Genomic DNA, 21,615 nt, shown 5'->3' on the forward strand with positions numbered 1-21,615 from the left:
GCTTACAATTAGATTCTTCTTCTCCGAGTTGAAAACTGTATATATCATCCAGAATTGAAGTTTAATTGAAGAAGCCGTTGATTAGTCTCAGAATTCAACTATGACTGACGTAGATTGGGGTACTTTGCCCTCCGGGGAAATATTTATTTAGAGATATCGTGGTAGTGCATGAATACTTGACCTAATATATCCTTGGACGCCATTTTAATTCAGATACTCTCTTCCCATTCCCTTATACTGTATTTTGTCTCTGCTTTTTTGTGTTATGGGTTGAGGATATTGACTATTCTTTCCCTAATCGAATTTGATAATTGTTTCGTAAAATGATTTTGAATGTGGGATACATCGGGCAGTGGCATAAAGAAACTCGAATCGCCTACTGGTTTTTGTCGTTTTTAGTGAGTGCTTCCTTTTTTATGCTTTCATTATTTTAATTTAATATTTGATCGCATATACGGAGATATTTTATTATGTATTGTGTTGTATCGTCCAAACTTACCTCATTGATGTCCTGTGAATGCTCAAGGCATTGAAGGAAAATATTATAATCAGTATTCATCCCCATTCTGCGTCCTTTTCTCACTTCACAGTATTTTCAATTTGATGTCCCAAAGTTTATTCTTTTTTTCCTGTTTAATTTCGCGCACTTAACAAACCTGTTGTGCTTTCTCAGTTCTTGGAGTTTTTAGTGTTGAATTGTATAGGAGAAACATTCTTCGTGAATATAAAAAATGTCAAAGTTGGAGTCATTATCATTATTTTACAAAATCCTAGGATTTCAATTCAATGAAAAGTAGAATTATACCACTCAACGTGTAGGTTAGCCTTATAAAAATTTATATTTAAAGCTACATCAGTTGTGATGACCCCTCGAAATTACTTATTTTTACATGTTAGAAAGAATAAAATATGCGCGTGTCATGAATACACCACCCCAAATAATTCAATGCGAAATCATTATTAACCTTTTATTTACGCTGTACATTTTGATGAGATGCTCATTGGTATTCTGATATAGGACTCACTGATGACCTTCATTGAGAAATATTTCTGAATTCTTTTTGGTGAAAAAGTAGGGCTTATCCTCTGTCGGGCAAAAATATTGCTTGAGCCTTACATCCTCAATTTTTTCCGTTTTATTTCCCACGGGCTGTAGCATGTTGTTCCAAAGTTGAATGGCCACTGAAAAGGAAAGGTATCCGTGATAAAAAATTATAAAATTTTATCATGCGAGGAATATTTGCAGAATACACTTTGGTATTTGGAAGATACATTAATGGGAACTTTGCCGAAAACACATATCATTTACGTTTCTCACATCTTCGTTCATTTAGTTAAAGTCACAATTGGTATTGATTGGAATCCTTTCTTGGGCTTTGCCGTAATCAATAAATTACTGCACGCCTATTACTTCAATTTACGACTCTTGCTTTTTAGACAATCATGAGTTGAACGAAGTGCAAGTAAAAATAAGGGAGTAAATTTAGTTTTTATGTGTTGATTGTAGAGTACTGCGCGAAACAGGTGACTTTGTACGCAGTCACACGCACGGGTGCATGTTTATAAACACTAAAGATGAAGTTTGACATGAAAAAATATTTGGCTTAGCCGGGATTTTCCTATTGCAGGTCAGGGGCGTTAGCTAGTTATACCACCTCTCTCAGAAGCCAACTTTCCTGACCGGCAAACAGGAAACCGGGTTCGAATCCCGTCTAAGCCTAATATTTTTTCATGGCGAACTTCATCCTCGGTGAATGTGTGTTGATATTGCTGATTTATCGGGGGTAAATTTTTCTGTTCTCGCTCATTTGAGGTCTACTCTTTCGTTGTGATTTTACTGTATCAGTGAGATACGAACATTTTTTTGGCTTGAAAGGATCCTTTTAAGTGATTTTATTCCTTGAAATGGAGTAGTTTTTAAGTTAAAATATTGCCTGCTGTATTGATCCAATTTTTTAATGAAATGTGAGTAGACTGCTTGTCCGTGATGCAATAACCGGGCGCGAAAATGGGCATTCATTTATTACGTGAGGTGTTTGGAGGAGGTAGGGGGTTAAATCGGTCTCACCCTATCTCACATGGGGGAAAGAGGTCCTGGAAAGTATCATGTAAAGTGTGTGCACCGTAGAGCGGCGCACGAGCCCGCCAGCTACCTGAGTCGGTCCGCGAGCGCCGGAGGGAGGATAGGAGCGACCATAAAGGCCGTTTTACACGGTACACGGAATTGCGCAGGCTAGAGCTGCATTCATTTCTAAAATGGCGTGGAATTGCGAGAATGCATGAACGAAATTAGAACAGGGGTTATTTTGCCGTCTCGCATCCACGCATTCTCGCATGTGTTCTAGCAATTCACCGCTTTACACGACGCAATTTTGATTGCGCCTTCGCACGTACGTGAGATTGCGCAATTCCGTGTACCGTGTAAAACGGCCTTAAGAACTATGGGACCGACTAAGGTAGCCGGCGGGCCCGTGCGCTACCCTAACGTATACAAAGTATAATTTTCTTCCGCAAGAAACAGTGTAAAATTGCAATCTTAGTAATCATAAATACTAGTCTTAAGGAATCATAAATTAATGTAACTAAACCTATGGTTTAAAAAAATAAATAAAGCGCAATTAAGCATAGGTTAACGCATTTACACTGAAAATACGCATGCTGAACAATCTCAAGGGGGATAAGAGAGAGTGGGTCGTGTCAAATATCACGACATTTCAAGTGGGGAGGGAGGTGTCCAAATCACGTAATTGATGCACGCCCCCAAAAGAATTTCCCTTGTAAAAAATCACCTTGTGCATTTCCTCTTTGGCTGAAATGGAAGCAGTCCGGTGTCCATATCGTGGATATATTCTGTATCAGTTCCTTGAGGACTGGGCTGTCCACCTCGCCCTCTTCTATGGGTCCATTGAGCACCCTTGAGAAGGGCTGTAATTCCACTGTGAAATCTTCTCTGCCGTCGTATCGTCCGCTGAATACCTGGAAAAACATAAACTATGTTGCATTTATTATTTTCCGAGTAATCTCGCGTGTAACGGTTGTTGTATATTTTGCCAATCATTCAGGCCTACCGGGTAGGCCCTACCCCCTGCACCTTGTTTAAAGCATGAATGTGCCTCGCTCCATGCTAGATCATTCGCCTTTTCATTACACTGTTACACTGCATGTCCTCATCGACACCTTCCTATACATGAATACGCCATTCTAATGTTTACGCCGCCTTGTCCGTTTTTTATTTTTATTTCATATAACTTTTGGTATCTGTATTAAAGTGCCATAGGAAGGCTTTTCAAGTGTCCTCTATATTTATCTCTTTTACCGAGTACACAAAGTAAAATGGGCGCAACGATAACGGGACCGTATGTCATCGTCTCTAATCTAAATATTAAGTATTTTTTAGGCGTCTTGGAGGAGGGGAAGGGCACATACCCCCAGATAAATTCGCGTATTCCTCTTCTCGTTTATGACTATATAGCTTTTATACCTAGCCTCCAGTTCCTTGCTGTCGAAGTTATGCTGTGGTTTTACTCAACCACTTGCCTTTGGTATTCTTGTGGTTTTACCTTCATTCCATATTAATGCCCATTGACCTAAAGAATATTTTAAATACGCAGACATAAAAAACTTCATTCGTACCTTCTACGTAAAAAAAACAGTAATTAAGTATGCAAAAAATGAACTTGTGACGCTGTTGTTCAGTATTATTTTTTTGTCTCAGAGTACACAAAAAATATTCTGAAACGAATTCTTTTGCTGTTTTGTTATTGATTTATCATTCATTCATGGTGAAATTGGTGCTCCTAGGGGTATTGTGCCCAGAGTTAGTAAATATTGTGATTATTATTAGGGATGTGCGAGTACTCTAAAATTTGAGTCGAGTCGAGTAGTTAATTTAGTTTTTCTACGCTGTCATATCTCAAATTTGAATTGCTGGAACACTACGACAAGCAGATTGTTATCACACGACGGCGTAGAACGTAGTTTGGGAAAGAATATTTTAGCAATTCAGTAAAATTCGCTTTTAACGAATTTCAGGAGACTATCATTATATTTTGTTTTAAACGGAATTTTGAAATGTCCTTAATAAAGGATTTTGCCTTGATGGATAAAGGATTTTGAATTTGCCTAGGATTTCCGGATAAAATCCATAAATCGTTTTCATTCAAGCAACAGATCCGTTACAATCGTCCCACCTTTTCCACCAAATGGCTGTAAGGGAACGGAATTTTAAGATCAACAGTAGATATATGTGGTGATAGCCACACGTGAGAGCAACTGATGTTAAGGGAAGGCTCGGTTAAGTAGCGAAGATGGCCATAATTTCTTTATAAAAGAAGATAAAATTATCCAAGGGACTATAGAATAGTTCGTAATAGCGCGGATTTCGTATCCTCCGAACCCGTTATTTGCGGAAAAAATTACATTTGCGATCATAGGAAAGTCAAAGGGACCTGTAACTCCCATCTCTATTTGCGGGATTTCGTTATATTCATGATCGTTACAAGAGAGTTTTACTGTAGGTACATTTAAATTACTCTGAAAATAAGATACAGGTTAAGTACATTTATATGTAATCCATTACCTCCCACCGCAGTCATATGGCTACATCTCACCATACTTCACATATGAAGCTCTTAAGGAAAACGCGCCCTCCTTTTTGCTGTCAAATTGTCACAAATGTGCTGTTGAATCTTGCAATAACTTTATCCACTAATTAATAAATTTTTGAAGTCGATCGAAATAAGCCCAAAGACGGATGCGAAACTGAAATTCAGTATGAACGCGTACTGTCTCTAAATCACGTTCTACCTTCATAACAGTAAACAGGAAATGGCATTTTATAGATTATTCTTACTTTACTTCGTCCAAAAATATGCTTGCCCTTAAGATTCATACTTTCTATCAAGGTCACTCATAGAAATTGAACAGCATTAGATTCTGATCTCTTTACCACCCAGGGTATCTCTATGGCTACGGGTCATTCTTAAGAAACAAGTAGATGTATCACTAAAATATTTCACTGGATTACTGAAGACAATTATGGGGGCAACGTACCTAAGTATCCTCACTATCGCTAGCAGAGAACTTTCTGGGAGAAAATGGGTTAAGCATTCTCTTAAATGTGCGGTGTTTCAAACATATGAGCTAGCTTTGCCCAATTGGGTAACGGAAAATAGTTTGGAGAAGTTGATGACCACGTTCGACAATCATGAACAGGGTCGTGTACTCTTACCCCGAATTCTCATTATAATTCAATAGTTTAGCACATAGTTATGAATACTCCGCCAATAAATTTCTCTACACTTACTCACTCGCAAATCAATAAAATGAAAATATATCTTCGAAAGTTGCCACCCACTCCTAAGGTCAACCTGGTCATCAGCGTCACTCTTCATTGCGCATTTCAATAAGATGCACCTTAGAGTGAGTTTGAGTTTAAATAGATGAGAGCATAATGCCTGATATCTACTCCTTTTTCCCAAAAATACAACATAATGTATCTCACTGAGATCGAATAAAAACGTAGGTTAAAGTGCGTTTGGTGGGGACATGGAGCAGGTAGTCCGAAGATGGGCGTGGTACACCCTCCGTTGGGTCCTTAATCCTCAACCCTTTCCTCGACGCGTTCGCCCTCGCTGGCTCGTGTCTTGGACCCTCCCGGCGGGGCGCCCCCCTCCCTAAAAGTGACCGCTATGACTGCAATTTGGAAATCAATCAATCAATCCAATTATCAAAAAATGATTGTTAGCATAGTATTCCTGTCAATTGTGCGATCAAGTACGTCTTTGAAGCGTGATTCTGCGATGAAAAATAACGATTTTGTTAACTTTGCTAAACACGTGGCTGCAGACCACCGGAAAATGGCAACAGCGCTTAGGAATGGGCAAAGTAGCGGGCTGTTTGAATGAGTTACGAGCATGATTTGGCCATCTGGTACCGCTCATTTGCACGCCAAGGCTTCAGTTAACTTAACTTTAGTTTCACATAGTCTCCGATTAGATAACCTGCGTCGAGATAAAGGTTCAATTATTCTCTAAGTCGGATATTGAAGGGTTAAAGCAGTCGAACTACTTCAAAAAGTCGAAAAATACCCGAAAGGTGGATAGGTTGTGTGAATTTTAGACGGTGACTGCGAGTCCCTTTACGTATTATATTATTACGCAAAATACACCTACCAGGGGTAACAACAACCTTGACCTCTTGGCAGTGAGTGCGAAATCAGAACTGAGGCTGTTATTATCTACATCTACATCTACATAATACCCTGCGAGCAACCTCTAGGGTGTTTGGCAGGGGGTGATCAATCACCAGCATGCAGCATGCATTTGGACTCCCACATGCATTAAGTTTTACATAGGTTAGTAGGCTACTCTACAAGTCATGCAATCTATTTACGAGTTCTATTGCTGCCATTATAATCTCTTATTGATCGTGGAAAAAATGACATTCGGAATCTGTCTGTTCTACAATCTATCTCTCTTATTTTATTTATATGATCTGATCTTCCGTAGTTGTTGGCGTCCGTAAGATATGGTTAACTTCGTCAGAAAAGACACTGCTCTTGAATTTATCTAGAAGGTTTAGTCTATTTTTCAATCTACGGTCCGACAGAGATTCCCATCCGAGTTTAGCCAAGAGGTCAGTTACACTAACAAGAATATCGTAACGACCTTTCACATACCTGGCAGCTCTTCTTTGCACGCGTTCTAACTCTGTTATTAAGCCTTTTTCATGAGGGTCCCAAACACTGGCAGCGTATTCCAAATGTGGTCTAACGAGGGAAAAGTAGCTAATTTCTCTCACTTTGTCGTCGCACTTCCCCAATATTCTTTTAACAAAACCCATTTTACGATTAGCTATACCGGTTATATCTCGAATATGTTTATTCCACGATAGATCATTATTGAGTCTAACCCCTAGATATTTCACGGATTCAACTGCCTTTAACTGGGTGCCTCGAATGATATAGTTACGCTGTAGGGAGTTATTCTTCTTCCAGAAATTCATTACGACGCATTTTTCGAAATTTAATTCTAACTGCCAAGCATCGCACCAAGCTTGGATAGCAGCAAGGTCATTCGTTAGTTCATCTATATCTTTGCTGGAACGGATTTCTCTGTAAACTACAGCGTCGTCTGCAAATAATCGTAACTTACTGTGTACTACTTCACCAATGTCGTTTATATAAAGAAGGAAGAGGAGTGGGCCTATGACACTACCCTGAGGAACGCCAGAAGTGACTCTAACCTCATTGGAGACTGCACCGTCTAATACTACTCTTTGGAAGCGGTCGCTCAAAAATTCTCTAATCCAGGAAATCACATCTTCGTCTAGACCATAAGATTTCAGTTTTATTATTAACTTTCCGTGGGGTAATTTATCAAATGCCTTTTTGAAATCAAGAAAAATCGCGTCTGCTGGAATGTTGTCTTCCCCGGAGACTAAAATGTCGTGGGCGAAACGTGCTAACTGAGTTTCGCGCGATCTGCTTTTCCTGAATCCATGTTGAGTTCCCATTAATAAGTTTTGCGCGTCTAGGTGTTTCATTAACGAGCTGACTACGATGTGTTCAAGGACTTTGCAAGAGATGGACGTTAAAGATATCGGCCTGTAGTTATAAGGCTGTTCCTTGTCTCCAATTTTAAATATTGGCGTTACATTAGCGGTTTTCCAGTCATTAGGTACTTTGTGTTGCGTGATGGATTTACTGAATATTAACTGCAAGTAGGGGGCAATTTCTGAGGCTAGTTCTTTATATACGCGAGAAGGGATTTCGTCTGGACCAGGTGATTTATTTGGACTAAGCGATTTCAATATATTTTCTATTCCGAGCGTACTAATGTCAATAGCTCTCATCTTATGTATACAGGGATTGTCATCGGTCTCGGGTGAGTTTTCGGAAGGCTCCGTGAACACGCTCTTGAAGTAGGAATTTAATAAATTGGCTTAATCGTAACTGCTTGTCAACACATCTCCATTGTCGTTTCTCAGCGAACATACGGTAGATCGTTTACCTTGAACTTCCCTAACATATGGCCAAAATGCTTTTGGGTTATCCTGTAACTGCTCTACTAGTGTTTTCTTTTAAAATTCGTGAACGGATTCCTGAACGCTTCCTTCGTGGCGGCTTTAGTCATCTTATATTTTTTAATTAAGTATTAGTTCGCTTTCATTAGCGGATAAATCCGTGCTGACTTTTTTTCATTTTAGCATGACATGCTCTCTGTCGCTTCAATGATCTTCTCATTTCCGCGTCGTACCATCTCGGTTCGCTGCCTTCTTTTACTGTTTTACTAGGGATGTAGCTATTTATTCCCGAAGTTACGTGCGAAAGAAAAGCTTTCCAAGTATTCTCTACATTTAACTTTAATACTGATTCTTGTAACTCGGGGAAAGCATTTCTCAGATGACTCTTAAAACCATCAAAATCAGCTCTTTTAAAAATGAAAACTTTACGCTCTTTTTTAAAGTTTACAGCGGTATTTAGAGAAAACTTCGCAGTTACTACCCTATGGTCACTTATTTCTTCGACAGTGCCAACGTTTATTACCTGATGTGGTATATTTGTCGCTAATAAATCAAGAATGTTTTCTCCTCTGTTTGGTGCGGATGCTATTTGAAACAATGAATTAGATGTAAAAGTGTGTAATAAAGCCTCGCAGATCACTTTATCCCTCCCACCAGGAATGAAGCTATAAGTCTCCCAATCTATAGAAGGTACGTTGAAATATCCACCTACAATCAAGTTTCTTTCAGGATACTTGGATGCTACGCTGTTTATTTGATTTTGACAAACCAACATTGACGTTATATCTGAGTTAGGTGGTCTGTAATGCGAACATAATAAAATAGTTTTGAATTTTGGACATTTAATTAAACACCACTCAGATTCAACGCTGGTCTCAGTTACGGTTATCGCTTGGCTGACGAATGAATTCTTTACAGCTATAAAAACTCCGCCCCCAACTCGATTAATTCTATCTTTCCGATAAACAGTGAACGATTTTGGGACGATCTCATTGTCCGAATCATTATTGACCACAAGGCATATATTTCATACTACATAGTTCATCTACATCTACATAATACCCCGCAAGCTGCCTAAAAGGCGTGTGGAAGGTGGTGTCAGGACACCAGCCGTCTACGTATAAAAAATGAAGTGCTCTACAAAGTTGTGACTAGCATTTATTTAAGTCTTTTATGGTCCGGGGGAAAAACGAATTCCTATATCTATCCGTTCGGTAAAACATCTCTCTTAATTTATCGCTTCTATCGGGTCTGGAAATATAGTTTGGCTTTGATATTTTGTTCTCCGTGTCACCCCTAAAGACATCCATTCTCAAATTTTCAAGCAATCTAAGCTTAGTGCGCAGCCAACGAGTCTCCAGCGGCTCCCAGTATAATTAGCTTAACATCTGCGAAACGCTGTCTGTACGTCCGTAGCAGTTTTTGACGAAATGCGTAGCCTTCCTTTGTATTTTATTCAGTTCGCGCATTAAGTCTTTCGGTACCGGATCCCATACACTCGCTGCATATTCAAGGTGCGGACGTACGATTGCGAAATAGCAAATTTCTTTCACTTGCTCATCCGAAAATATTCCCACAATACGCTTGATGAATCCTAATGTCTTCCGGACCATGCCACAGATATTCCTTAAACGAGTTCTCCACGAGAGGTTCAAGGTTATAGTAACTCGCAGGTACTTCAATTCGTCTGTTGTCTTTAGGTTAATACCATGCATAGAATAAACATGGTTATAGTTTGTCGAATTCCGCAAGAAATGTACCGACATGGATTTGTTCAGATTAAGTTAAAATTTAGAAATAATGCGTCAACTTGTCTTTTCGATTCACCAGATTTTAGAACATCGTTAAGAAATAGCGCGAGCTGTGTTTCGCATGATCTACCTTTTCTGAATCCGTGCTGGCAGTCATGGAGGAAGTTACGTCTGTCCAAGAAAGTCATGATAATGCTAACGACGATATGCTAAAGTATCTTGCCTATGATCGATGTTACTGAAATTGGACGGTAGTTGCCTGGGTCATGTCAGTTTCCCTTTTTAAATATGGGTGTAACGCTTGCAATGTTCCAGTCTAGCGATAACTTTCCTTCTGATAGGGATTTCTTGATATTATCTCTTAATAAGGAGTGATCTGTGGAGCTAACTCCTTAGTTATTGAGCGTTGTGGAGCGTAAATTTCTTTAGCTTCAAGTTCCTTCAATTTATTACATGACGTAATGGACTTTTTGTACGTTGTATAAATTTCTCTGCTTCCTAAGTTCCCTTCTGACATCGTTCTTGAATTTATTATTTAATAAATGTATTTTTGGTTTTGAATTTCAGTTTACAATTAAAAATATGAATAGTGTCTTTTGCTCTCCCGAAAGCTGCTATTTTTGAGATACTTGTTTGTAGAACCTAGCCATCGCTCTACATAAGTTAGTAAGCAACAATACAAGTCATCTAATCATTTTGTGAGTTTTAACACTGCCGTTATAGTCTCTATTCGATCGTGGAAAAGAAGATATTTTGAATCAGACTGGTCTACAGCCTATCTCACTTAATTTATTTATATAATCCGATTTCCTGTAGTATGTTGGCGCTCGTAATATATGGCTAACTTCGTCGGAAAATACACTGCTCTTTAATTTATCATACATTATTATAGTATTCTCCCGATTAAGGTAGGTTTCCATGGAGTACTAAAGAAGTGATTTGGGAGCCTCACTTTCCGTCGAGCGCTGCCTTCTTCAATTCACTGTATGGCTTACTCCCGTTAAATCTATCTAAAAATCCTTTTCTTTTTCTTCCCTCCTCGTTTCCCTAGCATTCTACCCTGTAACACCATTTTCAACATCCCCTCCCCGCTAAGTATTCGCTCCATCCATACATTCTGACTCCTCCGTACCTCGTCTAAAAGCTGCCTCTCCTCGCCAACCATATCCAGCACTTCGTCGTTCCTTTTCCTCTCCGTCCATTTTACCTTCTCCATTCTTCTCCATATCCACATCGTATGTGAAGTATGCAACAGTCACCAAGACTCTCGTAACGACTTTTCACGTACCTGGTAGCTCCTCTTTGCACGCGTTCTCTGTTTTTTAAGCATATTTCACGAGGATCCCAAACACTGGCAGCGTATTCTAAATGGAGTGTAATGAGGGAGAAGTAGCTAATTTCTCTCACAAAAATGAAAAAGACACGTGTAGATCTTTCTTCTGTGAAAATAAAATAAATGCGGGACAATTATTAAAATCGAAAAATGATACAAAGGAAACTCTTCTGGGGGCATCGAATGAATTCAAACGAAAAATATTGGGCAAATACATAGACGTTAACCCTATGGCTTTCTGATTATTCGTAAGAGAGGTACAGGTAAATAGCACTGTAATAATAACGCTATAGCATATAATGGTTGAAAACCACCTGCCAAACACCCTAGAGGTGGTTAGGCTGCGTGAGTTTTAGACGGTGATTGCGAGGCCCTTTATATATTCTCCCCAGAGAAAGGAAAGAAATTTTTTTTAAGAATACGTTAACTATCGCACTGACAGGTATTCTTTGAATTTGTCTCACATAAATGCTCACATATACTACTCAGTCCTCTTTCAGCCATTGCAGCAAAGTTCTTTGTAGATATGGACTCTAAAGCGCTAAGAAAATACACCCCATTAATGACCATCCAAAATGTCGTGCGATTTGCATTATACAGGGAGGGTAGCAGGAATGAAGGCAATGTCGGAAATTCCGATATGGACTCTCAGCCTGATGAAAGTCGGTCAGGACTAGCTTGTGTTTCGAGAAGGTAGCAAAAAATTAGCTAGTCTTAAGAATAACTCCAAAGCATACATAATTTTTCCGTGGGCATATCAGACAGCAATTCATACAATGAACTTAAACCGTCCTTGCCGATATTCTGAGCATTAATCGGGACAGTACAATAGTATCAACACTGTGCAATTTTATTTCATTTCTCTTGAAAAAATACGTAAAGGGACTGGCGGTCACCGTCTAAAATTCACACAACCTATCCACCTTTCGGGTATTTTTCGACTTTTTGAAGTAGTTCGACTGCTTTAACCCTTCAATATCCGACTTAGAGAATAATTGAACCTTTATCTCGACGCAGGTTATCTAATCGGAGACTATGTGAAACTAAAGTTAAGTTAACTGAAGCCTTGGCGTGCAAATGAGCGGTACCAGATGGCCAAATCATGCTCGTAACTCATTCAAACAGCCCGCTACTTTGCCCATTCCTAAGCGCTGTTGCCATTTTCCGGTGGTCCGCAGCCACGTGTTTAGCAAAGTTAACAAAATCGTTATTTTTCATCGCAGAATCACGCTTCAAAGACGTACTTGATCGCACAATTGACAGGAGTACTATTCAAACAATCATTTTTTGATAATTGGATTGATTGATTGATTTCCAAATTGCAGTCATAGCGGTCACTTTTAGGGAGGAGGGCGCCCCGCTGGGAGGGTTCAAGACACGAGCCAGCGAGGGCGAACGCGTCGAGGAAAGGGTTGGGGATTAAGGACCCAACGGAGGGTGTACCACGCCCATCTTCGGACTACCTGCTCCATGTCCCCACCAAACGCACTTTAACCAAAACGTATTTAACTAGACATTCCAGAGTTTACGACATCTTAAGGGAAGTGAAGTAAGTAAGTTTGAACTTAAGTTAAGTAAGCGACCAGTGCTGAGGGCATGGGCCTGATCCGAATTATGAAGAATCTTAAAACTTTCTTTTGGGCGTAGACACTTCTAGTTTATTTGTGCTGATAGAGTAGTCTGAAACTTAAGATGTCGTAAACTCTGGAACATCTAGTTAAATACCCTGCGTAATTCCTGCGTAGGTTTCCGCGGCGATGATCATGGTGCGTATGGTGATCATGGTGCGTACGTTTGGCGATGATCATGGTGCGTACGTTTTTATTCGATCTTAGTGAGATACATTATGTTTGAATTTTTGGGAATAAGGAGTAGATCTCAGCCATTATGCTCTCATCTCTTTAAAGAGAAGTCATGGTAAATTATCATTGTGGTTGTGCATATTCATAAAAAAAATCGAAAAAGGAGGCATGCTATTACGGAGGCTTCAGCGGTGATTAAATTGATGATTGGTTTCCGGGTTAATTCCGCGTCGACTCACTTTTGGCGGACAACAGTTGCGGGCGCGTTCCAGCTTGTTAAAAGAAGCCAAGATTTCGGAAGATGATCTCCTTGTTAGTTTTGACGTGGTGCCCTTGTTCACCAAAATACCTATTAAAGATGCCATCGAAGTCATTAAGACTGACAGAAAAAGGCCTTCCGAAAGATATTCCGAAAATGGTGGAGTTTTGCCTTCGTAGTTGCTATTTCTCATGGGGTGGGAATTATATGAACAAAAGGAAGGGGCATCCGTGGGTTCTCCTTTATCACATGTCGTCGCGGATCTTCTCATGGAAGAATTTAAACGAAAAGCCCTGGATTCTTTCCCTAAGAAGCCGAAACTCTTTGTGAGATATGTCGACGACACCTTCGTCACATGGCCTCACGGGACTGATGAACTGAAAAGATCCCTTGAAAACCTTAATAGCCAAAATAGTTCCATTCAGTTCACAATGGAAATGGAATAAAATAACCAACTTCCCTTCTTGGACGTTCTCGTCATGAAAAAAGCTGATGGCACATTAAGAAATTCAGTTTATCATAGGAAAACGCATGCTGATCGCTATTTGAATGCCAAAGCACACTATCATTCTAGGCAAAAAGCACCAGTCATCATAACCCTATATCATAGCGCATATGCCATATCGGATGCCGATTCGCTCGCACTGCAAGGGAATGGATACGATCGGGAATTGATTCGGAAAATCGCGCGCAAGGACGAAGAAAAACGAGATGTGGCCTCGGAGACTGCGAGGAAAGACCAGCAGAAGGCAAAGGGCACATGCTCTCTTGCCATACGCCGCAGGAACTTCAGAGAGAATCGCTCTAGTTCTCGCCAAACACGACGTTTTGACGAGATTCAAAGGCTTAAAGAAAATCTCTGACCTCCTCCGGAGTGAAAGAAATCGTCACTCAACCGATATCTATGAAGGAGTGTATGAAGTAATATGTTCTTGTGGTCAATCATACATCGGGCGAAAAACATAGTTCCCTCAAATGGAGAATAGATGAACATCGTGAGGCTGCCGAAAAGAAAAACTGCCGCCTTTCTGCGGTTGCGGCGCACGCATGGTCGGAACCTGGGCACGTCATTCCATTCCAAGAATCAAAAATCATCGCAAGAGAGACTAAATATTTCCCTTAAAAAAAAGACCTGGAGATGCGGAATTAGCCCGGAAACCAATCATCAAGGAGACATGCTGTTTGGCGTAAAGGTTTTCTTTTACCTGAGGGTGGTTTCCTATTATTTTTTTATTGCCTTAATCGAAAGATTATTACTCTTGGAGTACGTATTTCACGCTTTTAGATTTTTAAATGTCAATATCTATTTTTCACGATTAAATGAAAAGTGAAAAATTTCAAGCGCGCGAAAACACGACGCTTAAGTATGAATGCCGGGAAATATCTCCGTACGTCGTATTTCTGGTTCCCCCACCCGCCCGGTGAGGTGACCTTGAGGCGAGGCTTAGCGCTGATACGTCGCAGGCGGCTAGCGGGTAGCTGAGTACCTTGCTGGATGGTAGCGCTTGGCTTAAAAAAGGTTTATTAATACCTTTTCAAACGAAGAAAACTTTCCGACCTAAGCCAGTTTTAATAGGTGTTATTAAGACATGTTTCCCTGAGCTCTGTGCCTCATGCATGCATTGGTAACCTCAGACGATGTATAACTCCTATCCTCTCGTGTAGAAACTAGGTCCCTGTGACGTCATGTGGAGTGGAATCGCATGGGCGCCAATCTGGCCTTTTTCAAATGAGGATAAAATTTGACCCTTGCCATTCGTCTAAACCGGTATTTCAAAAAACCAAATAATTTGTGTATTATGAATACAGTAATGGTGGGTAACGAATCGTAATCAATGCCTTTCGTTTTCTCTGATGAAGGAAACTACCCTATTGAAAAATATATATTATAATCCGTATTTAAAGCAGCGTAGTATATGCGAAATACACTCAACCAGAAAGAAAGTGATAACGTTATGGGCGTTTTAAGTTGTTTAAGAATTAAGGAGACACCATTAATGTAAATATTTTGTGGGGATGTAATTCTCACCAATTCCTCTTCGGCTTTTTGGTAGTTGCGCACTACTCTGGATAGCCGGAGCATGCCTTCTTTCAAGTCATTTGCCGAATGCATGCATACACAGCCAGCTCGTGATAAGAACTGGCATGTTAAACTTATAGGTAACCTTTGCTGGATAGTAGGATCTGAAAATAAGAATACGTGTAAATCCTTTAATTCTCAATTATTATAATTCCCTGGCGCAGAGAGCTAATAGAGAGTGTGTTCCTTGCTTATCATTGAAAAGAAATAAACTCATTTGGAAGATCCTCAATGAACACTTATTGTGTTCATTACTTTTTATCAATAATCATTGCCGAGTTATTTGTTCACATCAATATTACAACTAAATATGCGGTCGTTAATAGTGACGTAAATTAATTGCTTTGAATTATTTGTCACATTTATTTGGAAATTCATTCTAGGTGAAACACCACCAATAGCTATAATGGGATATGCAAAGAGGATTTTACGTGCATTTCTGTACTCTGGAGTTGCTTACCAAGGATATTTACGATGTTTACATAGACCCTTGGAACCTTGTCATACAAATAATCCAGTGCTTTTTGTAGATGGGCTTTGTGAAGCTCGGGTGAGTTGTTTTCTTTGTCATTGCATTCAAACGAACAAATATTATTATGTCCGATGAAAATAGTCACCAACTGTAAAAATGGAAGAAAAAATATTTCAGCAATTTTTAATATGCATCGGGTGGTTCTATGGACATGTATGGAGTATTTTACCGCTAGATGAATGCTCCTTGATGAGCATTAGAATTTAGGAGTGAAAATGACTTCTTCACGGCTTCATGATTCTAACATCTGCGTTTCTATTTATGGTTATATTTATATTGAAAATATTTGCTCAAATCTTATGGCCAAGCGTTACGACATTGAAAGGAATGAGAAAAAGGCCAAAAGTTGATATTCATAGTCACCCCCTCAATTGCATTCGGACTTTTCAACATTTTAGCGATGAGAAGGCAATGATAGAGAATATTAGAGCATATTTTTAAGCGTCATAGTTTATTGATTGAAATATTTGAAAGTTGCAATTCTGAAATTTACAGAATACTTGGCATACTGGATGGAAATGAAGGGCATCATTTGATTTAGCCCTGAAAATATAAAGCAATAAATTATCATAAGTTAAAGGTAAGACATCGTATACTAGTATAATTTGCCTAATTACCCACGGAAACATGTTTATTGTAGAGATGGCTAAAATACCCGATTCTCTAAGGATGATGTAGTCAAAATGGTTTGACGGTAAAAAAATGGGAAATCTTAAGTTTTTTTTTAAATTATGAACTGAGAATTAATTTCATGAAATTTGACAGATTTTGAGTCAATAGCGACAAAAAAGAATTATATTGTTGTTTTTTATTGTAAGTCTGAAAATTATGTTTACTTCACTCGGGTTCTGATTGAACATAATAAACCACAGAGATGGGAAGAAATCGAAACTTCTCCAAGACTATTCATTTGTCAAAACTATATTTGGATGGACTAATATGGTGGAAATCAATACTAAATTCGTCATATACCTTCCAATCACGTTCAAAATCTATTCTTCGGTCCCTTCTCATCTTAAAGATGAACATCTTGACCTGGTGTATGAGTTCACTGTCCAGGGATCCAGGGACGGCGACATTCAATTGGGCATTATAAGAGAAGAAGTCACCTCGTCCTAGGGCTTGCCCTATCAAATTAGGATTAAACACTTTGATGATGTTTGGCAGGGTAGTTATCTCTCGCCACGTTGCCTGGCCACCTGTGAAATATCAATGCGTTTTAGTTATCTTCAAGGCTTTTTATTTGCCTAAGTGGTTGTATTACTTACGAGAGATATTCCTAATTGATTTTTTTTGGTACCATGAAAAACATGAAGTAGAATCAATAATGAGAAACTTAGGGGCAAAATGATAAGTATTTGATTGGTAATTTTGGAAATAATTACAGCTTTGTTCACCTCTCCACTGAAGTATTGTCGTCATTCTTTTAGTTTTATTGTTCAATGGATGGTGCCTGTTCTGAGGGAAATTTCCCCCTCAGCTTGCCTGCAAGAGTCATTAAAATTGCTTGTGAAGTTTTGTCAGCAGTGGCTATGTGGAAGTTTAAATGTATTTAGAATAAGTAAAACGCTTCCTTTTTTTAAACAAGAACTACTTCCATTCAATGAGTCGTAGGCGCGGCAAAGGATGTAGTGTTTCCAAGGGATTTTTGCTACGTCATTGTTTAAAAAAATGTAGCCGGCTGAGGTGGAGCATATTTTAGCACCACTGAACCAATAACAGTGACGCAAAATGGGGTTATCATGGTTTTAACGCGATGGTAAGTAAATATTCTCCCTTTAGGGAATCTTTTCATTTATGAAGTCCTTAGAGTTTTCTATGATCGTAGCGGTTAACTTAACACATTAGATTTAGGAGGAACTTCATTACTTATTACTTTAAATGCTTTGCCTGAATTTACCTTTGCCTTTATTCAGAGCATTCGGCAACTGGGAAAACTAGCGGCCTATCGGAGCGCTTGGGTTAAAGTTTCTGTAGTTTAAAAATGGTGCGTTTTCGACCCGAATATAATTCGTAATTTTGGTTCATAATAGCATCAGCTATCCAGAGTTAAAATTTCGTGACGCAGTTTTACTCCACCCTGCCTGTACATGAACGGATTAGTCGATAGGATGGCAGAGTGGAGGGCTGCGTCAGACCAATCTTCGGATTGTTGACACGTTGTAAGAAGTTTTCCATATTCTATTCGCACTTACCTCCCGAGAAAGCGACCCCTCTGTCTGAGATCAGGAGACCCCAAGCGCTTCTTTCCCTGGCCGCGTTGCCACTGGCGATGGAATCTCCCATGCTGGAAACTACGTCGATATCCCCCGGTCGTAGTTTGTGGACGCTCGTTGGCTTGGTGTCCGATCTCCATTTCGGTCTGTTCTCTGCCACTTCGCAAGAAAAAGGCGTGGACAGCGGCACCCTTACCTGCACGACCGTGTGGAAATCCTCGGGCGGGTATGTGATCGACTCCGCTTCCTGTGTTCGAATAAATAATAGAGATAAAACAACAGAATGTAGAAGAATAATCTGGTGAGAATAAACTGAGAAATAAAAGTATAAACTGATGCGATGGAATGCCCGAGAACTGCTCATTTGACTGAATTTAGTTTAAATGACGATGGGCAGAGTGTCAGCTGGCCTTTAAATATAGGTAGTTTTTCCACGTATTACAATGTTAATACGTCTTTAACTGTTTGAGTAGCTTGAAAACGTCCGTTTTGAAGAGGGGTGCCTGCAGCATCTAAAATAAATACCTTTGGCTTATATTGTTAACAAACCATCTTTATATATCCCAGTAGAAAAGTTGAATTTACTACTGCAGTTTTCCAGATATTTAGCGTGGAAAGCACAAATTTCGAGCGTCAGTCGGTGTATTAAAATAGAAAGGACAGGTTTCGAAAGTTCGGTATTTTTGAGTGTTTTTCTATTCCAGAGGACGAAGGTAAAGTTGAAGCTTACTTTAGAAACAGTAATAATATTCAAGTGTAGCAAATAGCTTTTTTTATTAATGATTCTCATTTCCCTAGTACGTATGAAATTTCATGAACGCATGAAATTCATTCCTTTTATTTCGTTTTAGCTTACATGGAATATTTTTCAGCGTGAGGGACCTAAATTAAACCAACCACGTATAATTTTAGGGTTTCTCTCCATGATGAGGCGGTGAAATGTTTTCCTGGAATTTTTATCAAATAAATATGCCTGGGAAAAAAATTAAAGTTCCAGATTCCGGAAAAAAGCATTTAACTCAATGCACGCATGCGATTTTAGAGTTTTCGATGTGATTTCGTCAAAGTTTTGAACTTTTTGCAACTGGCAAACCACAAATTATCAAAAATGCCTGAAGTGGAAATTAGTAGCTTTTTATCACGCCTCTCAAACCAAATATTTTAAAAGCAAGAATTTCTTTTTATTATCTTTATATTTTATTAATACCATTATGGAAGTCATAGTAATAATTTTTCATTAACAAAATGGCTTATTTATTATGTATTCTTATGCATGCTTATTCGTTTCAAAATAATGCGTGGAAATTGGTGAAATCTTTACATTTAGGGCTCTGGGAAAAATTTTTACTATTATTAGATAAAGAAATCGTACTTATATGAAACCTTGATATGATACATATACCCTGGTATACCACTGCTCAGAGTAAATTTGATCCCATAATTAAGTCATTTTTCGGCCCACTTTAAATAAAAAGGGAAGTGTAGTCTTCAGTGGGCATAGCGGTTGGCTGATGATCAAAAGTACCCGGTGTAAGACCTCAGGTGAAGCCTTGGGACACCCCAGAATTAATCCTAGAAGTGTGAGGTGGGAAGTAAGCCCTAGGGAAGAAACTCCTCGTACCCTGAATATTTGCTTTGTTACACACCTGTTGCTAAGCCCGGGGTGAGATTTACCCTCCCCTGCCAAAGCCAGCATTGGCATGAATCATTGAGTTTTGGCATGAATTGCGAGAGTGAGCGACCATACATTATTATTATTATTATTATTAAAGTATTTTACCGATGAAGGTAGGTAGTAGGTTTGCATGACGTATTTAAGATGTACTCTAGCAATCTCCCCTACCTTCATGGACTTCCCTCTTCAATTCATAATAAAGGACTTTCTCTTTCATTCTGTCCATGAATCCTGTTCTCTTCCTTCCTCTTCCTCGTTTATCCATCATTCTAGGTTCCATCTTACATTCTACTACTGTTTTCAACATCCCCTCCTCGCTAAATACTCGCTCCATCCATACCTTCTTTCTCCTATTATCACAACCAGAAACAGTCTCTCCTCACTCACGATGTCCAGCACTTCGTCGCTCCTCCTCCTCTCCGTCCAATTCACTTAATCCATTTTTTCTCTACTCCCACATCTTGAACGCCTCCAGTTTTTTCTCGTCCTCCTTTCTAAGCGTCAATGTTTCCGTATCGTTAAGCGCTACTTTCAAAATCAGACTCTTTACCAACCTTTTATTTAAACTCATACATAACAATTCTCTCATAAGCTCCTTCCTGTACATGAATGGCTGCTTTTCTTACGCAGTTCTCTTCCTGATATCATTACTGATGTATCCGTTTCCCTCTAATGTGTTGCCTAAATAGTTGAATTACTCTACCTGCTCAAGTTTTTCCTCACCTACTTTTACCTTGAGATTCACATACCGTAATAGCGATGCTTTTCATAACCGCATAACCCTGGTCTTCTTGTGATTTATCCTCTTCCTATATTCCTCGCAACACCTGTGTAACGCAACCACTTGAGGCTACAGCCCCGTCGCTGACTGGCTAATGAATGCCTGATAATCTGCGAACCTCACTGATTTTAACATCAGTCCTCTCACTTTTACTCCAGCCTCCAACTCATGCCACGCTTCTATCACCATCTCATGTCACGCTTCTATCACCATCTCCTCAGCATACACGTTAAACACCAGAGGAGATAGAGGACATCCTTGCCTCACTCCGCGGTTAATGCTTGCCTACGTTGATTCTCCGTTTGCTAACCTCACTTGCGTAGTCTGGGCCACAAATAGATTACGAATGAGTCGCCTAACCCTCCAATCAACTCTTATTTTCTTGAGAATGTCCATTAACTTTACCCAGTCCACCCAATCAAATACCTTTTCAAAATCCACGAATTAGCTATACCTACACGTTCTTGTCATATTCTAAGTTCCTCTCCGCCAGGAACCTCATCGTCGCTTTAATATCACGAGTTGACTTTCCACTTTGGTCCTTACTGGTCATCTTGTGATTAATCCTCATGTCCTATTTGAATAGTTTATTTCTGGATCGGACTTACCTTAACTACGAGATCAATTTTCTTGAGGGAGAAGAGGTCATCCGTTGCGATTCCCGACTGCATGTAGTTCTGCGCCGTGGCTCGTCCTATCAGCAGCAGAAAGGCGAAGCCAAATCGGAGCGGCAGCATTTTGCCCTTCGCACTCCGCGGGGCGATCCCGCACGAGCCTTTCTCCATGGTGGAATTCAGCGACTGACGACTTCGCTCGAAAATCCGCCCGAAGTTTATTTAGAAGTTAACCTTGTGCTGCGGGATGCTGTATAGCAGTAGCCAAATGGCCATCGCCGATGAGGAAAGTGGGACACGACCGAAGGCCTCCACGTTTTCGGCAGGAAATATCGATAATGTGCCGATAATTATGGCATAATGCTACAGGATCTACTGACGGATCAATTACGTAATTAAAGACTTCTTAATATGACACTATATTTGTATGAACGAAGGGTTAATATTATTTTCCACAAAATGTTTCATCCCGAATTTTGAACTCCATTTCTCCATATTCTTTATTACGAAAGTTTTTTGAAGAAACTTGTCCTCAAAAATGTCCTTT

The 21,615-nt window shown here is 39.5% G+C and overlaps 1 protein-coding gene across 1 annotated transcript; it reads right to left on the reverse strand.

The window, feature by feature from the left end:
- Positions 1–954: 954 nt before the first annotated feature.
- LOC124160354 (phospholipase B1, membrane-associated-like) lies at positions 955–21,238 on the reverse strand. Its single transcript, XM_046536195.1, has 7 exons — positions 21,063–21,238; positions 17,978–18,245; positions 16,755–16,981; positions 15,711–15,870; positions 15,200–15,354; positions 2,790–2,976; positions 955–1,182 (listed from the first exon to the last, which is right to left on the reverse strand). Exons 1-7 carry the CDS (start codon positions 21,189–21,191, stop codon positions 1,022–1,024), a joined length of 1,287 nt encoding a protein of 428 aa, XP_046392151.1. The 5' UTR covers positions 21,192–21,238; the 3' UTR covers positions 955–1,021.
- Between the last annotated feature and the right edge of the window lie 377 nt (positions 21,239–21,615).

The sequence above is a fragment of the Ischnura elegans genome, chromosome 6 (genome assembly GCF_921293095.1).
Source record: "Ischnura elegans chromosome 6, ioIscEleg1.1, whole genome shotgun sequence".
Taxonomy (NCBI): Eukaryota; Metazoa; Arthropoda; class Insecta; order Odonata; family Coenagrionidae; genus Ischnura; species Ischnura elegans.